The sequence below is a fragment of the Kogia breviceps genome, chromosome 1 (genome assembly GCF_026419965.1).
Source record: "Kogia breviceps isolate mKogBre1 chromosome 1, mKogBre1 haplotype 1, whole genome shotgun sequence".
NCBI lineage: Eukaryota > Metazoa > Chordata > Mammalia > Artiodactyla > Physeteridae > Kogia > Kogia breviceps.
In genome coordinates, this window is record NC_081310.1 from 24104646 (window position 1) to 24130432 (window position 25787).

The 25787-nt window shown below is 43.0% G+C and overlaps 1 protein-coding gene and 1 non-coding gene across 2 annotated transcripts in view; one reads left to right on the forward strand and one right to left on the reverse strand.

Moving 5' to 3' along the window:
- LOC131759723 (kinesin-like protein KIF28P) overlaps positions 1-19162 on the forward strand; it is an 82351-nt gene extending 63189 nt beyond the window's left edge. The window contains exons 18-25 of the mRNA XM_067024362.1: positions 10002-10276; positions 11788-11922; positions 12608-12774; positions 13027-13133; positions 13614-13761; positions 14048-14238; positions 14884-14968; positions 15439-19162. Coding sequence (XP_066880463.1) covers positions 10002-10276; positions 11788-11922; positions 12608-12774; positions 13027-13133; positions 13614-13761; positions 14048-14238; positions 14884-14968; positions 15439-15473 — 1143 coding nt within the window. The 3' untranslated portion in view covers positions 15474-19162. The remainder of the gene's footprint in view (positions 1-10001; positions 10277-11787; positions 11923-12607; positions 12775-13026; positions 13134-13613; positions 13762-14047; positions 14239-14883; positions 14969-15438) is intronic.
- LOC131746694 (U6 spliceosomal RNA) lies at positions 5103-5209 on the reverse strand. The gene has a single exon (XR_009332613.1). It is a non-coding gene; the product is annotated as a U6 spliceosomal RNA (small nuclear RNA).
- Positions 19163-25787: the final 6625 nt, after the last annotated feature.

Here is a 25787-nt window from a genome sequence, read left to right on the forward strand (position 1 = left end):
GAGACAGAGCTGCTGTTCTGAGCAATGAGAAAATCCGCACTTTCATTAAGACGCCAGAAGAGGCCGTAAACTCCACTGGCTGGTCCATTCCCATTTGTGACGTTGTTCACCGTCGGGAAGGCCCTTCTTAGTCACTTAAGACCCCTTTCCTCTCCCTCTGCCTAACAGAAAAGGGTGGGCCTATAGTTGGTGTCCCTTATGCCTTCAGAGCAGCCCTCCAGCCATGTTCACTCCTTACTGCATCTTCAGAGGATGTGCCCCTACTTCTCAGGTGACCTTTGGGTGGGCTGCTCTCTCCCAATCCTTGGTGTACACATGCCTCCTTAGCTGCGAGTCTTGTAGCAACCATGCCTCTGGAGGAGGGGCTGGCTGTGGCTGGGGACTTTTCCGTCATTGGATGATCTGCTCCGCCAAACAACTAACTGGTGCTTCTCTGGGTTTAACTTTTCTGCTCATTGCCCTAAAGCTGCCAAAATTTTCTGGGTCAAGACCAATCTTTAAAAACTTTTTAAAATTGTGAAACATGACAAACAGAGAAAAGGTTATGAATGTATCTGTTCACATGGTAAACGCTTGAGTACTCATCAGCCAGCTCAAGGGGCTTTTTGTCTGCCAGGTGCTGGGGACACCAAGACCACTGCTCGAACTGTGGGCGCCCAGAAGGCACACTTGAGCAAGGCCGTTCCTGAGCCACAACCCCTGAGATGTGTTCCTGTCCTCTTCTTTTCCTCTGACCAGCACCAAGGTGGCCTCCCCTCCATCCCCTAGGGTTGGAAGAAGGCAGAAACATGTCTTGGTCCACCCAGGCTGCTACAGCAATATACCAAAGACCAGTGCGCTAAATAACAAACAGTTATTTCTCACAGTTCTGGAAGCTGTAAGTCCGAGATCATGGCAAGGGCAGGTCTAAGTGTCTGGTGAGAGCCCACCTCCTTGTTCATGGATGGCTGTCCTCTTGCTGTGTCTTCACATGGTGGAAGGGCTAAGGGAGCTCTCTGGGGGTCTCTTTTATAAGGGCACTAATCCCACCATGTGGGCTCCACCCTCATGACCTAATCACTGCCAAAGGCCACATTTCCTAATACCATCACATTGGGGGTTAGGAGTCAACATATGAATTCTGGGGGCATACCAACATTCAATCCATAGCAGCATGTTTGATGCTGGCTCACCTCACATTCCCAGTGTAGCTCTCAGGGGTCTCAGTAAGACTCCACATCCTGGAAAGTCAGCCTTGACTTCTATGCCAAGTCCCATGAGGCCTTTGGAGCTGAACCTTCAATATGTGTGTGATTTTTGTTTTCTTTAATCTGGCAAATGCCATCAGGGCAAAGAAGCTTTGGTGATCCAATATTCCATATGCTTCTCTGGGGCCAGGCGTTACCCCAGAATTTGTTCTGGCAGTTTCTTACTATCCTGTCAGACTTTGCTTTAAGGAGATTTTTAGGTTTTTATGAACTTTTCTCCCCAATGTTATTCCTTTTCATTAGTGTTTATTTTTTTTTATTTTTAATTTTTTTGCGGTACGCGGGGCTCTCACTGCTGTGGCCTCTCCTGTTGCGGGGCACAGGCTCCGGACGCGCAGGCTCAGTGGCCATGGCTCACGGGCCCAGCCGCTCCGCGGCACGTGGGATCTTCCCGGACCGGGGCACGAACCCGTGTCCCCTGCATCGGCAGGCAGACTCTCAACCACTGCGCCACCAGGGAAGCCCCTATTGTTTATTTTTATTACAGTTTAAAGGTGATTTGAAAAAATATTTCATTCAGCCTTTTTTATTGTTAGCAGAGGGGTTACCTGAGTAACAGCCTGCCATTACCAGAAACAGAAAGCAAGATGATGTTTTCACACTTTACTCAGTGCGCCATGTGGGAGAGCTGAAGGCCTGGACGCATTCTGAGATGCTGTTCTTTTGCTTCAACCTGGCATCCTGGTCACGGCCACAGGTAACTGTTTGATGGGAATGCTTCTGCGTAAACTGTACTGCGTTCTCTTTTAAGGGATTATGCACTAATTAATTTTATGGTGATTTTTTTTTTTCTAGTTTTCTTTTTTCTCATGCAGAGATTAATCTTACTGATCTGTCATCTTCAAGTCTGTCCATTTTCACCTTTTAAAAGTACTAGTTACATTCCTCAAATGAAGCCCTGCCTTCCTCCAAAGCCCTGTGAAACGCTGGTAGTAACCTCTGGTAGTTTCTTGGATCGTTCGTGTGTGTGTGATTTTGAAGGCTAAAAGACAAGACCGGTGAAGAGCAGCAGTGGGTCCTAGGTATGGACACGAGTGGCGCTTTTTTGGTGGTCGATCGTGTAAATGTTCACCCCTGCACCACGTGCACCATGAGTGCTCCGCCGTCGCCGCAGGGTCAGGGCAGCGACTGTCAGAGCCACCTGGGAGCAGCCAGGGCCGCTGGGGGCTGGGAGGGCTTTCTAACCGCCAGTGCTGCGGCTGCAGCTACCAGCCCAAGAGCTGCGAGAGCCCAGCGATCCGCTCTGCGCCAGGGCCACAGGCCGGCTGCGGGGTTCAGCGCAGAGGCCTCGTTGACCTGCCCGGGTGACGTCAGCTTATCCGCCGCAGGGCACAGTAATGAGGCGGTGGACTGCTTTCATTACCTGGATTCCCATTTTCTTAGTTCTCTAGCCTAAAGGTCTCTCAAAACCCACGTGACTAGAATTCCTGTTGTGCTAGGCTCCAGCGCGGGCGGGTGCTGCAGCCAAGGTGTAGCCTTCACCACGCCTCTGGGGATGGAGTACTGTGTTCTTCGCCGTTGCTTGGGGCAAACAGAAAAAGAATGGAGTCTTTTTTATGCCTGGAGGATGTCGTTTTTTTATGAAGATACATAACACTCAGAGAGAGAATGACTTACCTGTTAGTTTTTTGGTTTTTTCCAAGTTGCTCACAGAAGGAATTGCTACTCTTACCTGGTAACCACGTTTGTTTGTTTTTTCCTTCTAGTTTTATTGGGAGATACTTGACGTACAGCACCGTGGAAGTTTAAGGTGTAGAGCATAATGATTTGACTTACATACATCATGAAATGATGACCACAATAAGTTTAGTGAACATCCGTCATCTCATATACACACAACATTAAACAAATAGGAAAAAAATTGTTTCACTTTTGATGAGCACTCTTAGGGTTTACTCTCTTTAACAGCTTTCCTGTATGACGCGCAGCAGTGTTCATTACAGTTATCGTGTTGTACGCGTCCCTAGTAATGATTGATCTTATAACTGTAAGTTGGTACCTTTACACTGCCTTCATCCAGTTCCTCTTCCCACCACCCCTGCCTCTGTAACCACAAAACTGAACTCTTTTTCTATAAGACTGTTTGTTTTAAAAGTATAACGGACCTAAAACCCTGTGTTACTTCCTGGTACCCAACATAGTGATTTGATATTTCTACGCATTTCAAAACGATCGTCAGTCTAGTTACCATCAATCAAGATACAAAGATAGTTTCATAATTATTGACTACCTTCCCCATACTGTCCATTTCATACCGAAGACTCACTTACTTTGCGCCTGGGAGTATGTACCTCTCCATCTCCTTCAACTGAATTTCGTCCCCCCACCCCCTTACACTCTAGCAACAACCTGTTTGCTTTCTGTATCTATGACTGTTTCTTTTTTTTTCATTTTTTTACAAACCCTTGTGTCGAGGGCTGACTTTCAATAGATCACAGCGAGGGAGCTGCTCTGCTACGTACGAAACCCCAACCCAGAAGCAGATCGTCTACGAATGGTTTAGCACCAGGTTCCCCACGAACGTGCGGTGCGTGACGGGCGAGGGGGCGGCCGCCTTTCCGGCCGCACCCCGTGTCCCAGGACGAAGTATGACTGTTTCTTTTTAGTTACTTTTTTTAAAATTGAAGTACAGTCTATTTACAATATCATACTAATTTCAGGGGACAGCATAGTGATTCAATATATTTATATATTATACTCCATTTAAAGTTATTATGAAATATTGGCTGTATTCCCTGTGCTGCACAATATATTCTTGCAGCTTGTTTATCTTATACATAGTAGTTTGTAACTCATAATCCCCTACCCCTATTTTGCCCTCCCTCCTCCCCACTGGCAACCACTAGTTTGTTCTCTATATCTGTGAGTCTGTTTCTGTTTTGTTATATTCATTCGTTTTATTTTTTAGAGCCCACATATGAATGATAACATACAATATTTGTCTTTCTCTGTCAGGCTTATTTCAATAAGCATGATACCCTCTAGGTCCATCTACATTGTTGCAAATGGCAGAATTTCATTCTTTTTTATGACTGAGTAATATTCCATTGTGTGTGTGTGTGTGTGTGTGTGTGTGTGTGTGTGTGTATCACATCTTCTTTAACCAGTCGTCTGTTGATGGGCACTTTGGGTTGTTTCCACGTGTTGGCTGTTGTAAACAGAACTGCTATGAACACTGGGGTGCATGTATATTTTTGACATCTTTATTGGAGTATAATTGCTTTACAATGGTGTGTTAGTTTCTGCTTTATGACGAAGTGCATCAGTTATACATATACATATGTTCCCATATCTCTTCCCTCTTGCATCTCCCTCCCTCCCACCCTCCCTATCCCACCCCTCTAGGTGGTCACAAACCACCTAGCTGATCTCCCTTTGCTCTGCATCTGCTTCCACTAGCTATCTATTTTACGTTTGGTAGCGTATATATGTCCATGCCACTCTCTCACTTTGTCACAGCTTACCCTTCCCCCTCCCCACATGTATATTTTTGAATTAGAGTTTCTTTTCCGGATATATGCCCAGGAGTGGGATTGCTGGATCATATGGTAGCTCTATTTTTAGTTTTTAAAGGAACCTCCATATAGTTTTCCATAGTGGCTGTGTGAACTAACATTCCCACCAACAGTGGGCTAGGGCTCCCTTTTCTTCACATCCTGGCCAATATTTGTTATTTGTAGATTTTTTTGATGAGAGCCATTCTGACAGGTGGGAGAAAATCTCTCATTGTGGTTTTGATTTGCATTTCTCTGATGATTAGTGATGTTGAGCATCTTTTCATGTTCCTTTTGGCCATCTGTATCTCTTCTTTGAAAAAATATCTATTTAGGTCTTCTGTGTATTTTTTTTTTACTCTAGAATATGGAACACTTTGTGAATTTGCATATCATCCTTGTGCAGGGACCATGCTAATCTTCTCTGTATTGTTACAGTTTTAGTATATGTGCTGCCAAAGTGAGCACTCTTCTGCCCATTCTTTAATGAGGTTGTTTGCTTTTTGGATATTGAGTTGTATAAGCTGTTAACATATTTTAGATGTTAACCCCTTATCAGTCATATCATTTGCAAATATTTTCTCCCATTCAGTAGGTTGTGTTTTCATTTTGTTGATGGTTTCCTTTGCTGTGCAAAACTTCTAAGTTTAATTAGGTCCCATTGGGTTGTTTTTTTTTTTTTTTTTTGGCCATGCCATGCAGTGTTCCTAGTTCTATGACCAGGGATCGAACCTGCACCCCCTGCAGTGGAAATTGGGGAGTCTTAACCACTGGACTGCCAGGGAAGTCTCCCATTGGTTTATTTTTTATTTTGTTTCTTTTGCTTAGGAGACAGAGCCAAAAAAAATATTGCTATGATTTATGTCAAAGAGTGTTTTGCCTATGTTTTATCCTAGGAGGTTTATGGTTTCAGGACTTACATTTAGGGCTTTAATCCATTTTGAGTTTACATTTGTATATGGTGTGAGAAAATGTTCTAATTTCATTGTTTTACATGTAGCTATCCAGTTTTCCCAGCACTACTTATTAAAGAAACTGTCTTTTCTCCATTGTATATCTTTGCCTCCTTTGTCATAGATTAATTGAACATAGGTGCATGATTTTATATCTGGGCTCTCTGTTCTGTTCCACTGATCTATATGTCTGTTTTTTATCAGTACCATGTTTTGATTACTGCAGCTTTGTAGTGTAGTCTGAAGTCAGGGAGCATGATACCTCTATCTTCATTCTTTCTTCTCAAGACAGCTTTGGCATTTGGGGATCTTTTGTGGTTCCATATAAATTTTAGAATTGTTTGCTCTAGTTCTGAGAACTGTCATGGCAATTTTGATACAGCTTGCGTTAAATCTGTAGATTGCTTTGGGTAGGTATGGACTTTTTAACAGTATTAATTTTTCCAATCCATGAACATGGGATATCTTTTCATTTCTTTAAATCATCTTCAATTTCCTTCATCAATGTTTCATAGTTTCAGAATACAGATCTTTCACCTCCTTGGTTAAGTTTATTCCTAGGTATTTTATTCTCATTTTTTTGCAATTGTAAATGGGATTGTTTTCTTGAATTCTCTTTCTGATAGTTCACTATTATATAGAAAAGCAACAGATTTCTGTATATTAATCTTGTATCCTGCAAATTTACTGAATTCATTTAATAGCTCTAATAATCTTTTGGTGTAGACTATGGTTTTCTATATATCAACCTATGTCATATGCAAATAGTGACAGTTTTACATCTTCCCTTCCAATTTGGATGCCCTTTATTGCTTTTTCTTGTCTGATGGCTGTGGCTAGGACTTCCAATACTATGTTAATTAGAGGTGTTAACAGTGGACATCCTTGTCTTTTTCCTGATTTTAGAGGAAAGCCTTTCAGCTTTTCACCAGTGAGTACAATGTTAACTGTGGATTTGTCATAAATGGCATTTATTATGTTGAGATGTGTCCCCTTTAAACCCACCTGATGAGAGTTTTTATCATTAATGTAAAGCTGGTTTAGTGGTGCTGAACTCTTTTAACTTTTGCTTGTCTATGAAACCCTATCTCTCCTTTAAATCTGAATTATAGCCCTGATGGGTACAGTATTCTTGGTTGCAGGGCTTTTTCCTTTCATCGTTTAAAATATATCATGCCACTCCCTTCTGGCTAGCAAACTTTCTGCTGAAAAGTTAGCTAATAGCCATATGGGAGTTCTCTTGTATGTAACTTGTTGCTATTCTCTTTCTGCTTTTAAGAGTCTCTCTTTATCTTTAATTTTTGCCATTTTAATTACCATGTGTCTTGCTGTAGATATCTTTGGGATCATCTTGTTTCGGACTCTCTTTGCTTCCTGGACTTGAATGTCTATTTCCTCTCCCAGGTTAGAGAAGCTTTCAGCTATTATTTCTTCAAATAAGTTCTCTAACCTTTTCTCTCTCTCTTTTCCTTCTTCCGGGACCCCTATAATGCAAATGTTAATATGGTTGATGTTGTCCCGGAGGTCTCTTAAACTGTCCTCCTTTAAAAAATTCTTTTTTCTTTTTATGTTCAGCTTCAGTGATTTCCACTACTCTCTCTTCCAATTTGCTGATCTTTTCCTCTGTATCATCTAATCTACTGTTGATTCCTTCTAGTGTATTTTTTTCATTTGTTATTGTATTCTTCAGCTCTGTTTGGTTCTCTTTTATATTTTCTAAATCTTTGTTAAAATTCTCATTGTTTTCCTCCATTCTTCTCCTGATTTCTTTGAGCATCTTTATGGTCATTACTTAGAACTCTTTATTGGGTAGGTTGCTTATCTCCATTTCATTTTGTTCTTCTTTTTTATCTTTGTTCCCTCATTTGGAACATATTTCTTTGTTGCCTTATCTTGACTAATTTTGCTTTTTTATTTCTATATATTTGGTAGAAATATATGGTTACATCTGCCAATCTTGGAGAAGTGGCCTTTTGTAGGAGACATCCTATGTGTCCCAGCAGTGCCCTCCCCTCTGATCACCAGAACTATATGCTATAGGGATGCCTCCTATACTGGCTGTGTGGGCCCTTCTCTTGTAGTGGGGAGACTACTGTGCGTGGTCTGGTAGGCATGGCTGGCCCCCAGTCTGGTTGGTTGCCAGGTCCTGCATTTTGTAGAGGTTGCCAGCCACTTACGGCTGGGGCTGGGTTATGAGGTGGCTAGCTGTGGAGCCCCAGGGGTTCTGGGGCTAGTCCTGGCCCACTGGTGGGTGGAGCTGGGCCCTGGGGTGGCTGTTTGCAAGGCCAGGGATCTCAGATTTACTCTTGCCTGCTTGCCTGCTGGTGGGTGGTGCTGTCTCCTGACATGGCTGGTGGTGGGGCCTGGGGTGTCCCAACTCTGGTGTCAGCCCACTGGTGAGTGGGGCTGGATCCTGAGGCAGATCTAGAGATGCTCAAGTTTCTCAGAACTGTTGTTGGCTTGCTGGTGGGCAGGGTTGGGGCTCAGGGGGGTCCTAGGGCTAGTGCTGGCCTGATGGCTGCAGAGTCCTACAGGTCCCACAGTTGCTGTTGACCTTCTGGTGAGTGAGGCTGTGTCCTGGGGTCTCTGGTTATATGGTCCTGGGGGTCCTGGAGCTGGTTTTGGCCCACTGGTGGGCAGGGTGGGGGCCTGGTGATTCCTGGAGTTGGTATCAACCCGCTGGTGGGCAGGGCTGGGTCCTGGGCCCTCTGGTGGACGGGGCTGGGTCCCCTAGCAGCTGGGGGCTCAGGGGGTCTTTAGGCAGCAGCCCGCTGATGGATGGGGCTGTGCCCCCTTCCACTACCTGCTTGGCCTGAGGTATCCTAGGACTGGTGCTGACTGGCTGGTGGGCGGAGCCAGGTCCCAGCGCTTACACACTAGAGGGAGGACTACAAAATGTTCTTGTCAGCACCAGTGTCCTCTTGGTAGAACAGGCCCCCCAAATGGCTGCCCCAGCACCTATGTCCCCCGGTGAGTTCCAGTTGCCTCCTGCCTCTCTAGGAGACTCCCCAAGATCAGCAGGTGGGTCTGATCCAGGCTCCTTTCAAATTAGTGTTTCTGCCCTGGATCTCTGAATGTGTGAGATTTTGGGTGCATCCTTTAAGAGTGAAGTCTACGTTTCCCACAGTCCTTTAGCTCTCCTGAAAGTAAGCCCAACTGATCTTCAAAGCCAAACGTTCTGGAGGTTTGTCTTCCCAGTGCAGGACTCCCAGGCTAGGGTGCTTGATGTGGGGCTGAGACCCCTCGCACCTTGGTGAGAACCCCTGCAATTGTTATTGTCTTCCTGTTTGTGAGCTGCTCATCTGGGGTTATGGGTCTTGATTATACTGTGTCTCCACCCCTCCTACCCATCTCGTGGTGGTGGTTCCCTCTCTGTATCTTTAGTTGTAGAAGATCTTTTCTACTCGTCTTCAGGTCTTCCTCATCGATAGTTGCCCTATAAATGGTTCTAATTTTGGTGTGCTCATGGGAGGAGGTGAGCTCAGGGACTTCCTTCTCCTCCGTGTTGGCCACTCCTCCCGGTAACCCTCACTTACTGAAGGGACAGACAGTGCCAGGCTCTTGTCCTAGATTTTCTGCTCATTGGGTGTGAGCACACAAGTTTATTATCTTATAGTTCAGTAGGTTAAAATGCCAACACAGATCTCACTGGGCTAAAAGCAAGGTGTCAGGAGGGATGTTTTGCTTTCTGGAAGCTTGAGGGGAGAGTATGTTTCCTTGCTCTTTCAAGCTTCTAGAGCTACCAACGTTCCTTGGCTCATGGCCATCTTCAAAGTCATCCACATAGCATCCCTCTGACCCGGCTTCCGTCACCATCTCTCCTTCTCTGACCCCCTCTTCTGCCTCTCTCTTCCACATTTAAGGGCTATGTGATTACACCGGGCCTATCTGGATGATACAAGCTAATCTCCCTATTTTAAGGTCAGCTGATAAGCGAACTTAATTCCTCTTTGCCATAAGGTAACATAGTCACAGGTTCCAGAGACTGGGACATGGACATCTTTGAGGGTCATTCTTCTGTGTACAACGAGACCCAAACTTCATTTCTCCTGGGAGGGTCTGTTTTCTAACTCCATCATTTCCTCTAAGTCATTTCCTGGGATCCAGCAATGCTGAAGTAAATAGGTCAGGAATGAATGTAGTGCTCTTGAAGGACCTCACCAAAGCTAAGTTTGATGGGAGTGTTATTGGTCTTGGGTACCCCAAATCCAGCCCATCAGGGACAGCATGCTGGGAAAAACCATAGAAATGAGTCGTTAGAGCAGCAGATGGAATCAAATATTGGCGACCTACCTTTGTGTTTCCAGGTGTGGATTTGGTCAAAAGCCAAGTTTATCAACAGGAAATTCCTAATGGAGGAACTTTACCAGCGTTTTCTGGATGGAGAAGATAGCCACCTAGCTCAGGTAGATGACCCTTTCTGGGATCCTGCTGAGGTCATCCACTTGGGCTCAGCTCACATCTGGCTCCAGTCACTTGCCTACTGCATGAAGTTCGAAGAGCAAGTGGAGTTTCTGAACTGTGACAGGCTAGAAGAGGCAGTGTTGCATATCCACATAGGCCCTTGCTCCCCGACAGGACAGTGGGTATCTCCTCCGCCACCTTGTCTAGTTCTGGGTCGGTCACACAGAAAACTCATAGCACGCCTGAGTTCTCCTGGAGGGGGTGGTCAGCTTGGTACCCTGAAGAGGTCATTCGTGAGGCAAATGAATGAACTTGTTCATTCATAATTTGGCTTTATCAAATCTGATTTTGCCATGGCAGTCAAAGCAGCTGCAATACTTAAAATCCCATGTCCAGCAGCCTTTGAGCAGCTCAGCACTGCCCTAGGGGACCAAAGGAGTGAGGAGGATATCCTGCAAAGAGGCAGGAGTGTAGTAGAAGGAAACATGGACATGAACCAAAAGACCTGCGTTGGTAGAGAAGCCAAGGGTGCTGCAGGACCTGATACTCACAGCCCCCCTCCCCCGCCACCAGAGCGCCGTGAGGTCTGGTACCCACCACACCCACTTGCTCTTTCCGGTGCTAGCCCTCCTCCCTGCTGATGAGGCTCAGGAGCCAGAAGCAGAAAGCTCATTTTGTAGCTCAGCCTATCTCCCTGCACAGACTCTGGTAATTTCTTTGTTCCTTTTCTCAAGGAAGGAACTGTGGTGTCTTTGTTTCCTTACATGGCCTCATTCTGAGCTGTTATCCAACCTTTGTTCTAACTCCACTCCATTACCTTTACTGTCCCCTCAGGGTGTCTCATCTGTTTTCTCTCTTTGGGCCAAAGGCAGTTTCGGGAGTTTTTTTTTACAAAAGCTAAAGTCTCTTAGCAATTCTAAGCAAAGAGGCTGGCAGGAGGCCTGGTCTGGGTGCCAGGGTCCTCATGGGTACCCGATGCAATCTTTTTCTCTTTCTGAAGAGGAAATAGGCTGAAGAAGGGAGCAAGAAAACTGCAAAGTCCTGTGACTAAAAGACCAAGATGACCGCTGACTCACTGTCTTTACTGGGACTCTAAGCAAACTGCTTGGTCATTTTGCTCGCTCGGGCTTCTAGGCTGCCTGATGGTTATATTTCCCACTCTGAATTAATAAAGTAGCATTCTAGTTTACAGGTTTCAATCTTGGTGAGCTCGTTGATGTGAGAGAGGTCCTCTATTGGAAAGCTGTCCCTATTGGTTTCTGAGCCTGTGGGCCTGGGGTTGACCCTAGAGACTATGAGCACTGAGGTAAATGACACCTCGAGAGGCTGTATCTGGGCAGCCAGCTGGCATTCTCTGGGTGGCAGCCCCTTTATCACACTGGGAACCTACCTAAATCTTCAATGCCAGTTTGGCACCCACATCTGGGTGCATTTACTGAAAGGAGCTGTTATATTCCCGTCTCCTCCTTGAGACGGTCCATATCTTCCCTTGAAGTACTAGAGCATGGAGTGCGTTCTTGTTATAGGTCTCTTGAATGAGTGAATTCTACAGCTGGTAATATTACCCATCCTTCCTTCAGAGAATCTGGCCATCTCTTAGGAGTCTATGTAATTCCCACTGACATCACAGTCCTAATTTGCTTGGACCCAGGCTAACCTGTGACAATGTTTTACCTCTTCTGTTTGTAGAGCACGTGGTGAGGAGGATGTGGTTATTGACCCACTGGAGCTGCTGGGCAAGAGAATGGATTTCCAGATTCGCATTGTGCGGGGCCTTGGCACCAAGTGGCTAAAGGAAGGTGCAGAGCGGGGTGTTCAGGTGGGGTACCAGCCTGCCCTGCAGAGCTGCTGAACACAAACTGCCCACTTTGTGGGCCCTGGTGGGAGGGAGTCTTGCCTCAAGTTTTAAGAATGAGCTATCATGTCATTTTCTTAAGTTTTTTTGCTTGTTCAACCCCCAAATGACTATTTCCTCCAACTCTTTCACAGATAAGCCGCACGCCCCTCCAGGTCAGTGGAATGTGATCAGTGTGCACTCATCATCCTAAGTAACTGAAGCAAAGAGTCAGAAATTTTAATTATCAGAAAGACTATCCAGTAAAACTGTGTTATCTAAGTAGGACGATTGGGTTTATTTTATTTAGTTGGAAACAAAAGGACTGTATTACAATATGGCAGAGGCCCCAGATATGCTTAAACTAATTAAGCTAAAAGGATATTAAAAGATAAAGCAATAAAAAAAGGGCAGGCTCTGAAGGACAAAAACAAACTGCAACCTCATGTGGAAAACAAAATCCTTTTCTCTTTTTGTTAGACATTTAATATTATCTATGTAATGATGATACACACATTGAATAGCTGAGGTGCTGGAGGTGGCAATCACGAGAATCGATTAGAGGTCTCGTTTATCAACAAGCAAAGCAGGCTATAATTCTGTGGCTCACCTGATACTTTTCTTTACAAATGTATCCCTTATGGTTTTGAGTTATGTTTTCTGTTCTTGTCTCAGGTACAGAATTTATGATCTTCCAAACGCTTTATATACCAAGTCTGTATGGAAAATTGTGAATCCCCAAATTGAAGAGACTGTCCAATTTACAGCCTTAAATGCATCTCAGGAGTTTCTGAATTATTTACAGACAAATGCTCTCATTGTTGATTTATGGGGTCTTCAAGGTACCATGTTTACTTCCTCTTTTGCATGGTTCATTCTTCAGTCAGATATCATGTCTGTATACCTAGCGCTGCAGAGGAGGGAGATGGAGGGAGGTGGTCAGGGTCTTGACAGCAGTGGCCAAGAGCTATCGTCCCTTGGGCCTCTGAGTTTTAGTCCACAGGTGATCATATGGCTTAAATATCCTCACACAACAGAGGGGCTGGACAACTGAGACATTTCTTTCCTTGATTGGTGTCTCCTCCACACTACAGAAGGCTGTGCTGAACTGAGCTGCTCTCAGCCAGGCCTCATGGTCACAGGTGAAGGCCACATCATGGTGGACACCAAGAAAATATCTGCTGTGATGGATAAGGGCCAGGTGTGTATACTTAAGTGACATTAAAAATAAATGTCACAGATGACTAAAAATATCTCCAATGACAGTTGCTTGGGGATCATCAATGTTCCTTCCCATTAAAAAACCTTTTTCTTGGGGCTTCCCTGGTGGCACAGTGGTTGAGAGTCCGCCTGCCGATGCAGGGGACGCGGGTTCGTGCCCCAGTCCGGGAAGATCCCACATGCCGCGGAGCGGCTGGGCCCGTGAGCCATGGCCGCTGAGCCTGCGCGTCCGGAGCCTGTGCTCCGCAGCAGGAGAGGCCACAACAGTGAGAGGCCCACGTACCGCAAAAAAACCCAAACAAACCTTTTTCTTGATTTATTCCTGTGAACCCTGAGGGTCTTAAACCCTGGTCGTCACACCCCTCCACCCCACGTAGTTTTCACATGGTAGGAACAACTGCCACTCTCCAAGGGTATGCAAATAATCCAGCAAAAGGCTAAACTGACCTGTTTTTTGTAGACTACATCAAACCAGATACCAGAACTTTATCTGAAGCTGCTCAAGTTAGAACAGGAGACGGAACTTCTCAGAAACATTAACAGAGTGCTCAGAGAGGAAAATGTGTTTCTTAAAGAAACTATTGAGAAAACTGGTTCTAGTCAACAAGGTAAGAGGCTGCTCAAGTCTTGGTGTTTAGCTTTTCTCTAAACTTCTACATTTGTGATGTGTATTTTCTTTCTAAGAAATGAGATTTTAAATGAGTTAATATCTTGTTTCAGTTAAAAAAAAAAGGGGGGGTACTTTTTTTCCTTTTTCCTTGTAAGATTTCTTTGAATGGGTCCAAACTGGTGCCTGATAAATGCTGATGTAGTAAAATGCACCAAGATAATTAAATATATAAATATCTGGATAAATAAATAGATGAATAAATAAATGTTATCTTTCAACCTCAGCACATAAGCCTTCTAGTATCCTGAAGTTAACTGGGATGACAGAACAATTGCCAGCAGCCAGAGAGATTAATCAGATGTGCACCCAGCAAGCCAGCTATGACAGAGAATTTGCCAAAGCTCCTAAGGTGTTCTACCAAAGCATGAATGTGGCAAGAGGGCAGTTTCTCAAATTGAGACATTATAAACCTCCTGTAAGTAACCAGAATCCTGGGAGCAAAAGGAATTTCTTTCCATTAAATGCAGCTGTTTGATATAACTGCATTTCCTGAGTATGGGGACATGGGTGTATTTAAGCCGAAGAGCAGGTTGAGGCCTAGAACACTGTGAGTCTGCTGCTTTCCGGGCTCCACCCATCTTTGCTCCCATTTTTCACTTTAGTGTACATCTGGCTGGTTCAAGGCAGCCGTGGCCACTGCAGCACTGATATTCCTTCACTTTATGATGTACAGAGTATCTCAGAAATGCAAGTTCGCTTTATCATAATAAAACCAAATAAATATAATTCATCACATTAAGATATTATAGGAGAAAAATCATGATTACTTCAATATATACAAAAAAAGCATGTGATAAAATTCAGCATCCTACCACGATAAAAACTTTTAGCAAACTAGGAATAAAATGGCCATTACTTAATCTGATAAAAGCAATCTTAAACGAACACACAGTAAGCATAATCTTAACGGTAAATTACTGATGCCAGCTATCTTCACTTCTGTTTGACATTGTACTTTAGGTTCTAGCCAGTGCAGCAAGCCCAGAAATAAAAGGTATAAGGGGGGGAAGCGAGAAGATGGCGGAAGACTAAAACGCGGGGATCACCTTCCTCCTCACAGATACATCAGAAATACATCTACACGTGGATCTTCTCCTATAGAACACCCACCGAACGCTGGCAGAAGACCTCAGACCTCCAAAAAGGCAAGAAACTCCCCACGTACCTGGGTAGGGCAAAAGAAAAAAGAATAAACAGAGACAAAGAATAGGGACGGGACCTGCACCAGTGGGAGGGAGCCATGAAGGAGGAAAGGTTCCCACGCACTAGAAGCCCCTTCGCGGGCGGAGACTGTGGGTGGCGGAGGGGGGGAGCTGCGGGGCCGCGGAGGAGAGCGCAGCCACAGGGTGCGGAGGGCAAAGCGGAGAGATTCCCGCAGAGGATCGGTGCCGACCAGCACTCACCAGCCCGAGAGGCTTGTCTGCTCCCCTGCCCGGGCGGGCGGGGCTGGGAGCTGAGCCTCGGGCTTCAGTCGGATCCCAGGGAAAGGTCTGGAGTTGGCAGAGTGAAAACAGCCTGAAGGGGTTAGTGCACCACGGCTGGCCGGGAGGGAGTCCGGTTGAAGTCTGGAGCTGCGGAAGAGGCAAGAGACCTTTTCTTCCCTCTTTGCCTCCAGGTGTGCGAGGAGAGGGGTTTAACCACGCCGCTTAAAGGAGCTCCAGAAACGGGCGCGAGACAGCCACGGACAACAGAGACGGGTGTGGGACGCTAGGGTTGCTACTGCCGCCACCAAGAGGCCTGTGTGCGAGCACAGGTAACTCTCCACACCGCCCCTCCCGGGAGCCCGCGCAGCCCGCCACTGCCAGAGCCCCGTGACCCAGGGACAGCTTCCCCGGGAAAACGCGAGGTGCGCCTCGGGCCAGTGCAGCGTCACGCCGGCCTCTCACGTGGCAGGCTCGACCCGCATCCATGCCCCTCCCTCCACCCCCGCCTCTGCCAGAGCCCCCAAATCAGCTGCTCCTTTAACCCCGCCCTGTCTGAGCGAAGGGCAGACGCCCTCGGACGACCTACACGCAGAGGCGGGGCCAAGTCCGAAGCTGAACCCCAGGAGCTGTGCGAACATAGAGGAGAGAGGGAGGTCTCTCCCAGCAGCCTCAAAAGCAGCGGATTAAAGCTCCACAGTCAACTTGAAGTGCCCTGCATCTGTGGAATACCCGAATAGACAGCGAATCATCCCAAGGTGAGGAGGTGGACTTTGGGAGCAAGATATACTATTATTTTCCCCTTTTTTCTTTTTGTGAGTATGTATGTGTGTGCTGCTGTGTGAGATTTTGTCTGTATAGCTTTGTTTTCACCATTTGTCCTAGGGTTAGACCGACCTGGTTTGTTTGTTTGTTTTTTCTTTAATAGACATTTTTCTTCTTAATAATTATTTTTTATTTGAATAACTATATTTTATCCTACTTTATTTTGTCTTCTCCCTTTCTTTCTTCCTTTCTTCCCTACTTCCCTTCCTTCCTTTCTTACTTTCTTCCTCCCTCCCTTCCTTTCTTCCTTCCTTCCTTCCCTCCCTCCCTCCTTCCTTCCTTTCTTTCCTTTCTATTTTTTTCTCCTGTTTATTTTGAGCCATGTGGATTAAAGGCTCTTGGCACTCCAGCCAGGTGTCAAGGCTGTGTCTCTGAGGTGGGAGAACCAACCTCAGGACACTGGTCCACAAGAGACCTCCCAGCTCCATGTAATATCAAACGGCGAAAATCTCCCAGAGATCTCCATCTCAACACCAAGACCCAGCTTCACTCAACGACCAGCAACGAAGAGTGCTGGACACCCTATGCCCAACAAAGAGCAAGACAAGTCTACAGCCCCATCCATTAGCAGAGAGGCTGCCTAAAATCATAATAAGGCTACCAACATCCCCAAACACACCACCAGACGTGGACCTGCCCACCAGCAAGACAAGATCCAGCCTCATCCACCAGAACAGAGACACTAGTCCCCCCAACCAGGAAACCTACTCAACCCACTGAACCAACCTCAGCCACTGGGGACAGCCACCAAAAACAGAGGGAACTACGAACCTGCAGCCTGCAAAAAGGAGACCCCAAACACAGTAAGATAAGCAAAATGAGAAGACAGAAAAACACACAGCAGATGAAGGAGCAAGATAAAAACACACCAGACCTAACAAATGAAGAGGTAATAGGCAGTCTACCCGAAAAAGAATTCAGAATAATGATAGTAAAGATGATTCAAAATCTTGGAAATAGAATAGACAAATTGCAAGAAACAGTTAACAAGGACCTAGAAGAAATAAAGAGGAAGCAAGCAACGATGAGCAACACAATAAATGAAATGAAAAATACTCTAGATGGGATCAATAGCAGAATAACTGAGGCAGAAGGACGGATAAGTGACCTGGAAGATAAAATAGTGAAAATAACTACTGCAGAGCAGAAGAAAGAAAAAAGAATGAAAAGAACTGAGGACAGTCTCAGAGACCTCTGGGACAACATTAAACGCACCAACATTCGAATTATAGGGGTCCCAGAAGAAGAAGAGAAAAAGAAAGGGACTGAGAAAATATTTGAAGAGATTACAGTTGAAAACTTCCCTAATATAGGAAAGGAAATAGTCAATCAAGTCCAGGAAGCACAGAGGGTCCCATACAGGATAAACCCAAGGATAAACATGCCAAGATACATAATAATCAAACTGTCAAAAATTAAATACAAAGAAAACATATTAAAAGCAGCAAGGGAAAAACAACAAATAACACACAAGGGAATCCCCATAAGGTTAAAATCTGATCTTTCAGCAGAAACTCTACAAGCCAGAAGGGAGTGGCAGGACATATTTAAAGTGATGAAGGAAAAAAACCTACAACCAAGATTACTCTACCCAGCAAGGATCTCATTCAGATTTGATGGAGAAATTAAAACCTTTACAGACAAGCAAACGCTGAGAGAGTTCAGCACCACCAAACCAGCTTTACAACAAATGCTAAAGGAACTTCTCTAGGCAAGAAACACAAGAGAAGGAAAAGACCTACAAGAACAAACCCAAAACAATTAAGTAAATGGTAATAGGAACACACATATCAATAATTACCTTAAATGTAAATGGATTAAATGCTCCCACCAAAAGACACAGACTGGCTGAATGGATACAAAAACAAGACCCATAGACGTAGGGACACTTACAGACTGAAAGTGAGGGGATGGAAAAAGATATTCCATGCAAATGGAAATCAGAAGAAAGCTGGAGTAGCAATTCTCATATCAGACAAAATAGACTTTAAAATAAAAACTATTACAAGAGACAAAGAAGGACACTACATAATGATCAAGGGATCGATCCATGAAGAAAATATAACAATTGTAAATATTTATGCACCCAACATAGAAGCACCTCAATACATAAGGCAAATACTAAAAGCCATAAAAGGGGAAATCGACAGTAACACATAGTAGGGGACTTTAACACCCCACTTTCACCAATGGACAGATCATCCAAAATGAAAATAAATAAGGAAACACAAGCTTTAAATGATACATTACACAAGATGGACTTACTTGATATTTATAGGACATTCCATCCAAAAACAACAGAATACACATTTTTCTCAAGTGCTCATGGAACATTCTCCAGGATAGATCATATATTGGGTCACAAATCTAGCCTTGGTAAATTTAAGAAAATTGAAATCGTATCAAGTATCTTTTCCGACCACAACACTATGAGACTAGATATCAATTACAGGAAAAGATCTGTAAAAAGTACAAACACATGGAGGCTAAACAGTACACTACTTAATAACGAAGTGATCACTGAAAAAATCAAAGAGGAAATCAAAAAGTACTTAGAAACAAATGACAATGGAGACATGACGACCCAAAACCTATGGGATACAGCAAAAGCAGTTCTAAGAGGCAAGTTTATAGCAATACAATCATACCTTAAGAAACAGGAAACATCTCAAATAAACAACCTAACTTTGCACCTAAAGCAATTAGAGAAAGAAGAACAAAAACCCCCCCAAATTTAGCAGAAGGAAAGAAATCATAAAGATCAGATCAGAAATAAATGAAAAAGAAATGAAGGAAACAATAGCAAGGATCAATAAAAGTAAAAGCTGGTTCTTTGAGAAGATAAATAAAATTGATAAACCATTAGCCAGACTCAGCAAGAAAAAAAGGGAGAAGACTCAAATCAATAGAATTAGAAATGAAAAAGGAGATGTAAAAACTGACACTGCAGAAATACAAAAGATTATGAGAGATTACTACAAGCAACTCTATGCCAATAAAATGGACAACCTGGAAGAAATGGACAAATTCTTAGAAATACACAACCTGCTGAGACTGAACCAGGAAGAAACAGAAAATATGAACAGACCTATCACAAGCACTGAAATTGAAACTGTGATTAAAAATCTTCCAACAGGGCTTCCCTGGTGGCGCAGTGGTTGAGAATCCGCCTGCCGATGCAGGAGACAGGGGTTCGTGCCCCGGTCCGGGAAGATCCCACATGCCACAGACTGGCTGGGCCCATGAGCCATGGCCGCTGAGCCTGTGCGTCCGGAGCCTGTGCTTCGCAACGGGAGAGACCACAACAGCGAGAGGCCCGCGTACCACAAAAAAAAAAAAAAAAAAATCTTCCAACAAACAAAAGCCCCAGACCAGATGGCTTCACAGGCGAATTCTATCAAACATTTAGAGAAGAGCTAACACCTATCCTTCTCAAACTCTTCCAAAAGATAGCAGAGGGAGGAACACTCCCAAACTCATTCTATGAGGCCACCATCACCCTGATACCAAAACCAGACAAAGACGTCATAAAGAAAGAAAACTACAGGCCAATATCACTGATGAACATAGATGCAAAAATCCTCAACAAAATACTAGCAAACAGAATCCAACAGCACATTAAAAGGATCATACATCACGATCAAGTGGGGTTGATTCCAGGAATGCAAGGATTCTTCAATATACGCAAATCAATCAACGTGATACACCATATCAATAAACTGAAGGAGAAAAACCATATGATCATCTCAATAGATGCAGAGAAAGCTTTTGACAAAATTCAACACCCATTTATGATAAAAACCCTGCAGAAAGTAGGCATGGAGGGAACTTTCCTCAACATAATAAAGGCCATATATGACAAACCCACAGCTAGCATCGTTCTCAATGGTGAAAAACTGAAACCATTTCCACTAAGATCAGGAACAAGACAAGGTTGCCCACTCTCACCACTCTTATTCAACCAAGTTTTGTAAGTTCTAGCCACAGCAATCAGAGAATAAAAAGAAATAAAAGGAATCCAAATCAGAAAAGAAGAAGTAAAGCTGTCACTGTTTGCAGATGACATGATACTATACATAGAGAATCCTAAGGATGCTACCAGAAAACTACTAGAGCTAATCAATGAATTTGGTAAAGTAGCAGGATACAAAATTAATGCACAGAAATCTCTGGCATTCTTATACACTAATGATGAAAAATCTGAGAGTGAAATTAAGAAAACACTCCCATTTACCATTGCAACAAAAAGAATAAAATATCTAGGAATAAACCTACCTAAGGAGACAAAAGACTTGTATGCAGAAAACTATAAGACCCCGATGAAAGTAATTAAAGATGATACAAACAGGTGGAGAGATATACCATGTTCTTGGATTGGAAGAATCAACATTGTGACAATGACTCTACTACCCAAAGCAATCTACAGATTCAATGCAATCCCTATCAAACTACCACTGGCATTTTTTACAGAACTAGAACAAAAAATTTCACAATTTGTATGGAAACACAAAAGACCCCGAATAGCCAAAGCAATCTTGAGAACGAAAAGTGGAGCTGGAGGAATCAGGCTCCCTGACTTCAGACTATACTACAAGGCTACAGTAATCAAGACAGTATGGTACTGGCACAAAAACAGAAATATAGATCAATGGAACATGATAGAAAGCCCAGAGATAAACCCCCACACATATGGTCACCTTATCTTTGATAAAGGAGGGAAGGATATACGGTGGATAAAAGACAGCCTCTTCAATAAGTGGTGCTGGGAAAACTGGACAGCTACATGTAAAAGTATGAAATTAGAACACTCCCTAACACCACACACAAAAATAAACTCAAAATGGGTTAAAGACCTAAATGTAAGGCCAGACACTATCAAACTCTTAGAGGAAAACATAGGCAGAACACTCTATGACATAAATCACAGCAAGATCCTTTTTGACCCACCTCCTAGAGTAATGGAAATAAAAACAAAAATAAACAAATGGGATCTAATGAAACTTAAAAGCTTTTGCACAGCAAAGGATACTATAAACAAGACCAAAAGACAACCCTCAGAATGGGAGAAAATATTTGCAAATGAAGCAACTGACAAAGGATTAATATCCAAAATTTATAAGCAACTCAGGCAGCTCAATAACAAAAAAAACAAACAACCCAATCCAAAAATGGGCAGAAGAACTAAATAGATATTTCTCCAAAGAAGATATACAGATTGCCAACAAACACATGAAAGAATGCTCAACATCATTAATCATTAGAGAAATGCAAATCAAAACTACAGTGAGATATCATCTCACACCAGTCAGATTGGCCATCATCAAAAACTCTAGAAACAATAAATGCTGGAGAGGGTGTGGAGAAAAGGGAACACTCTTGCACTGCTGGTGGGAATGTAAATTGATACAGCCACTATGGAGAACAGTATGGAGGTTCCTTAAAAAACTACAAATAGAACTACCATACGACCCTGCAATCCCACTACTAGGCATATACCCTGAGAAAACCATAATTCAAAAAGAGTCATGTACCAAAATGTTTATTGCAGCTCTATTTACGTTAGCCAGGACATGGAAGCAACCTAAGTGTCCATCAACAGATGAATGGATAAAGAAGATGTGGCACATATATACAATGGAATATTACTCAGCCATAAAAAGAAATGAAACTGAGTTATTTGTAATGAGGTGGATAGACCTGGAGTCTGTCATACAGAGGGAAGTAAGTCAGAAGGAGAAAAACAAATACCGTATGCTAACACATATATATGGAATCTAAGAAAAAAAAATGTCATGTAGAGATTAATGGTAGGACGGGAATAAAACACAGACCTACTAGAGCATGGACTTGAGGATATGGGGAGGGGGAAGGGTGGGCTGTTGCAAAGTGAGAGAGTGGCAGGCACATATATACACTACCAAAGATAAATTAGATAGCTAGTGGGAAGGTGCCGCATAGCACAGTGAGATCACCTCTGTGCTTTGTGACCACCTAGAGGTGTGGGATAGGGAGGGTGGGAGGGAGGGTGACGCAAGAGGGAAGAGATATGGGAACATATGTATATGTATAACTGATGCACTTTGTTGTAAAGGAGAAACTAACACACTATTGTAAAACAGTTATACTCAAATAAAGATGTTAAAAAATAAATAAATAAAAATAAAATATATTTTTTTAAAAAAAGGTATAAGAATTGGAAAGGAAAAAAAGGTAAGAGTAAGAATAGTATACATTTATGTAATACTTACCAAGTGCTTTTACATTTACTGACTCAATTCTTGCAACAACCTGATGGGTAGGTACTATCATTAGCTTTATTATACAGTTGATGGATCAAAGGCACAAGAGAGGTTAAGTAACTTATGTAAGGACACACAGCTAGTATGTGTCAGGGCCAAGCTCCCAACCCAGGGCTGCTCCATGGTCTATACTCTTTCCCACCACACCATGATGCCTCTAGTATTATTTGCAGATGACATGTTTATGTAAATAGAAAATCCAAAAGAATTTATAAATAAATTACAAGGTTGCTGAATACAAAAATCAATATTTAAAAATTAATTATGTTTGAATATAATAGCAATAGAACAAAATTTTTAAAATAAAAGCATTTATAATTACATCAAATGTAAGAAGTACTTAGGCCTATAGCTAACATAAAGTATGGACTTCTATGGAGAAAATTTTAAAGCTTGTTTGAGAGATGTTAAAGATGATCTAAATAAATGGAGAAACATGCCATGGCTCCATAGTTTAGAAGATTTGTTATTGTAAATCTGTCAAGTCTCCTGAGATTCAGTATAATCACAATAAAATGTAATGGAATCTGACAAGATGATCCTGTAATTTAGATGGAATCACAAAAGCAAAGATTAGCCGAGACAATCCAAGGCTCAAAAACAAGGTAGAGAACTTACCCTACTCTATATCAAGGCTTATTTTAATGCTATGGTAATAGACGGTAAGGTATTGCCCAAATGTAGGTAAGATAACAAAAGGAAAAGAAGGCCAAGAAATAGATTCACTCAGAATTAGAGACTTGATATATGACCGAGGTGGAACCAAAGATGGAGTGTGGCAAGGATGGATTTTTCAATAAGTGCTCAGAGCATTAAGAATACATAGGAAGATAAGTGAAATTGGAGTCTTATCTAAAACTATACCTAAAAGTCAATTTTAGGTGAGAATTAAAGACCTATACGTGAAAGGTAAACTCCTAACGCTTACAGAAGATACTTTAGGAGACGTCTTCATGACCTCACGGTAGAAAAGGATTTTAAACATGACAAGAAAAATACCTAGATTTAAAGAAAAAGATTGATAGACTCATCTATATTAAAATTGTAAAGTTTGGTCCAGAAACCAAAACAAAGTCGAAAGGGATATGAAAAGTCATTTGCAACACATTTAATATATAGTGAAGCTAATATCCAAAATAAAGAGCTACTACAAATCAAAAAGAAGAAGAGATAGATTTTGACCCAGTAGGAAAAAATGGTCAGAAGACCCGAACAGGAACTTCACAAAAGAGGAAATCAAAAAGGCCAATAAATATATGAGAAAGTGCTTAACTTTAATAATTTGGGAAACACTAATTGAAACCGCTGGTATGCTAGTATAAAGTAACCATACTGGCAAAAATTTCCGTCTGAAAATATCAAATTTTGGTAAAGCTATGAAGCAACAGAAACTTTCATGCCACGTTGGAAGGAGTATAGATCGGTACAACCACTTAAAAAACGGTTTGCCATTTATCTAATAAAAGTCAAAGATGCATCTACCCGGTAAGCCTGCAACTCAACTCCTCTTCTCCACAGAGTAAACTGGTTCTGCACTTCTCTGCACCTTAATGCCGTGAGGCAGAGGTTCTCAAAGTGTGGTCTTCTCACCAGCAGCTTCAGCATCATCTGGGCTCTTGATGCTGCGGGGCCCTCCTGGGTACAAAATCCCCACTGTGTCCCCCGTTTCTTGTTTATAGAAAGTCTTTCATCTCCTAGACCTTCCCTAAGTTCCAAAGAGCAGATTCAAGCCGCTGCTAACTAGGCGAGTGAGGGAATGCAGAAACAACGGAAAAGCAAGCCCAACATAATCTTTTCCATGATTGTTAGCTTAAAGCAATGCCTTGACTCATGACCCCAAACTGTGGAGATAATGTCCTGTGGCTTCAACTGGCTGGCCTCAAGTGGACTTAAAATTGATGACACTGGGAAGGTCAATTAAGAACTGAAACTCCTGAACCATCACGAAGTAAATAACAAAGTGCCTCAACCATTGCTTTTGCTTTCTCCTAAAAAGAAGTTAAGGGATCACAAGACCATGATTTACTAGTTTGCTCTGCAGGAACACATAGATCCAATCACATTCACCAATGACAGACACAACGAGTCCCAAGACAGTGCTGGGAAGTCTGCAACTGAAGTCTTACAGGAAAGCTGAAATCAAAAAGACCCCTTCCCCTTTACTTTTTTTTTTTTAAAAAACCCTGTGCCCCTGGCCAACCAGCAAGATGGATTTGAGATGAGTCTAGGTCTCCCATCTTTGGGGTTGGCTCCTCCTTGACTAATACAAGTTTCTCTGCTCCAAACTCCGCCGTTTCAGTTTGTTTGGCCTCACTGTGCATCGGGCACACGAACTGGGGCTTGACAACAATATTGTTCTTTTCTTTATTTTTAGGAAGACGATCAAATGCTTCGACCATTTGTACACCAGCAGTCACAGATGTTAAAGGACTTTGGGGACCTACTTGAATCCAGCTTGTGGAAACTGAAAAATGAGGTTGCTCTTATAGTGAAAAAGAAGAGAGAATGTTTATTGCATATGGAATAGTGAGGCTACACCAACTGAAAACATTCGAGCTTTGAGCTGTGAAGATTATTTGTGCGGCTAATAAGCTTAATTAACTTGGCTCTCAGAGCTGAATTGTGGACTCAGCCTAGTCAACCCATTTCCCACTGACTCAACCTATTATACCACTTTTAAGCAAAACTCCTCCTCTTCAATTTGATTTAAAATCATGTAAAAATGAATCCAGAACCAGGGTGAAGGTGAGGTGGGAAACACGAAAGCGAATGGTCAGCACTCCGAGCTCTGGGATTGACTGCCTGGGGTTGAATCCATCACTAATCAATTGTGTGGTTTGGGGCAAACACTTCCCCTCTCTAAGTCTCTTTCCTTATCTGTTACAGGGGAATGGTAACAGTACTTACTGCAGATGGTTAACAAACATAAAAGAATATGAAGCACTTAGAATGTGCTTGGCACACAGAAGGAATTGATAAGCAACTGCCGTTAATATTTTCAAGATCAACAACTCCAAACTTCAAATAAAAGCTCTTTTGATAAGTTTCTTGCTGTCTCACCTAGAGAATGGTTATTTCATGCTCCTCATTTTGTATCCTTGTTCTGAACAAATTTGATATTCTACCTCCACTTATTTTCTGTCTTCATAGGTTTATTTGAAATAGCTTCAATTCATTAAGCATCGTTAGTGCCTGTACTGTGGGACCCGTTCAGTGCAAGGGCCTGGGGTGGCAGAGATTAAGATTTACTAGAGATCTGCCAGGAATTAGTCAATCTCGAAGAGATCTTGATTCCACAAAGAACTGATTGATGAGTCTTAGTTAAGAACCCACGGGCACTGAGTGCTCTGGGGAAAGGCTTGTAAAGAAAACTTTTGCAGCCTTAGACAGACTAACAATAGCAACAATAACAGAGACTT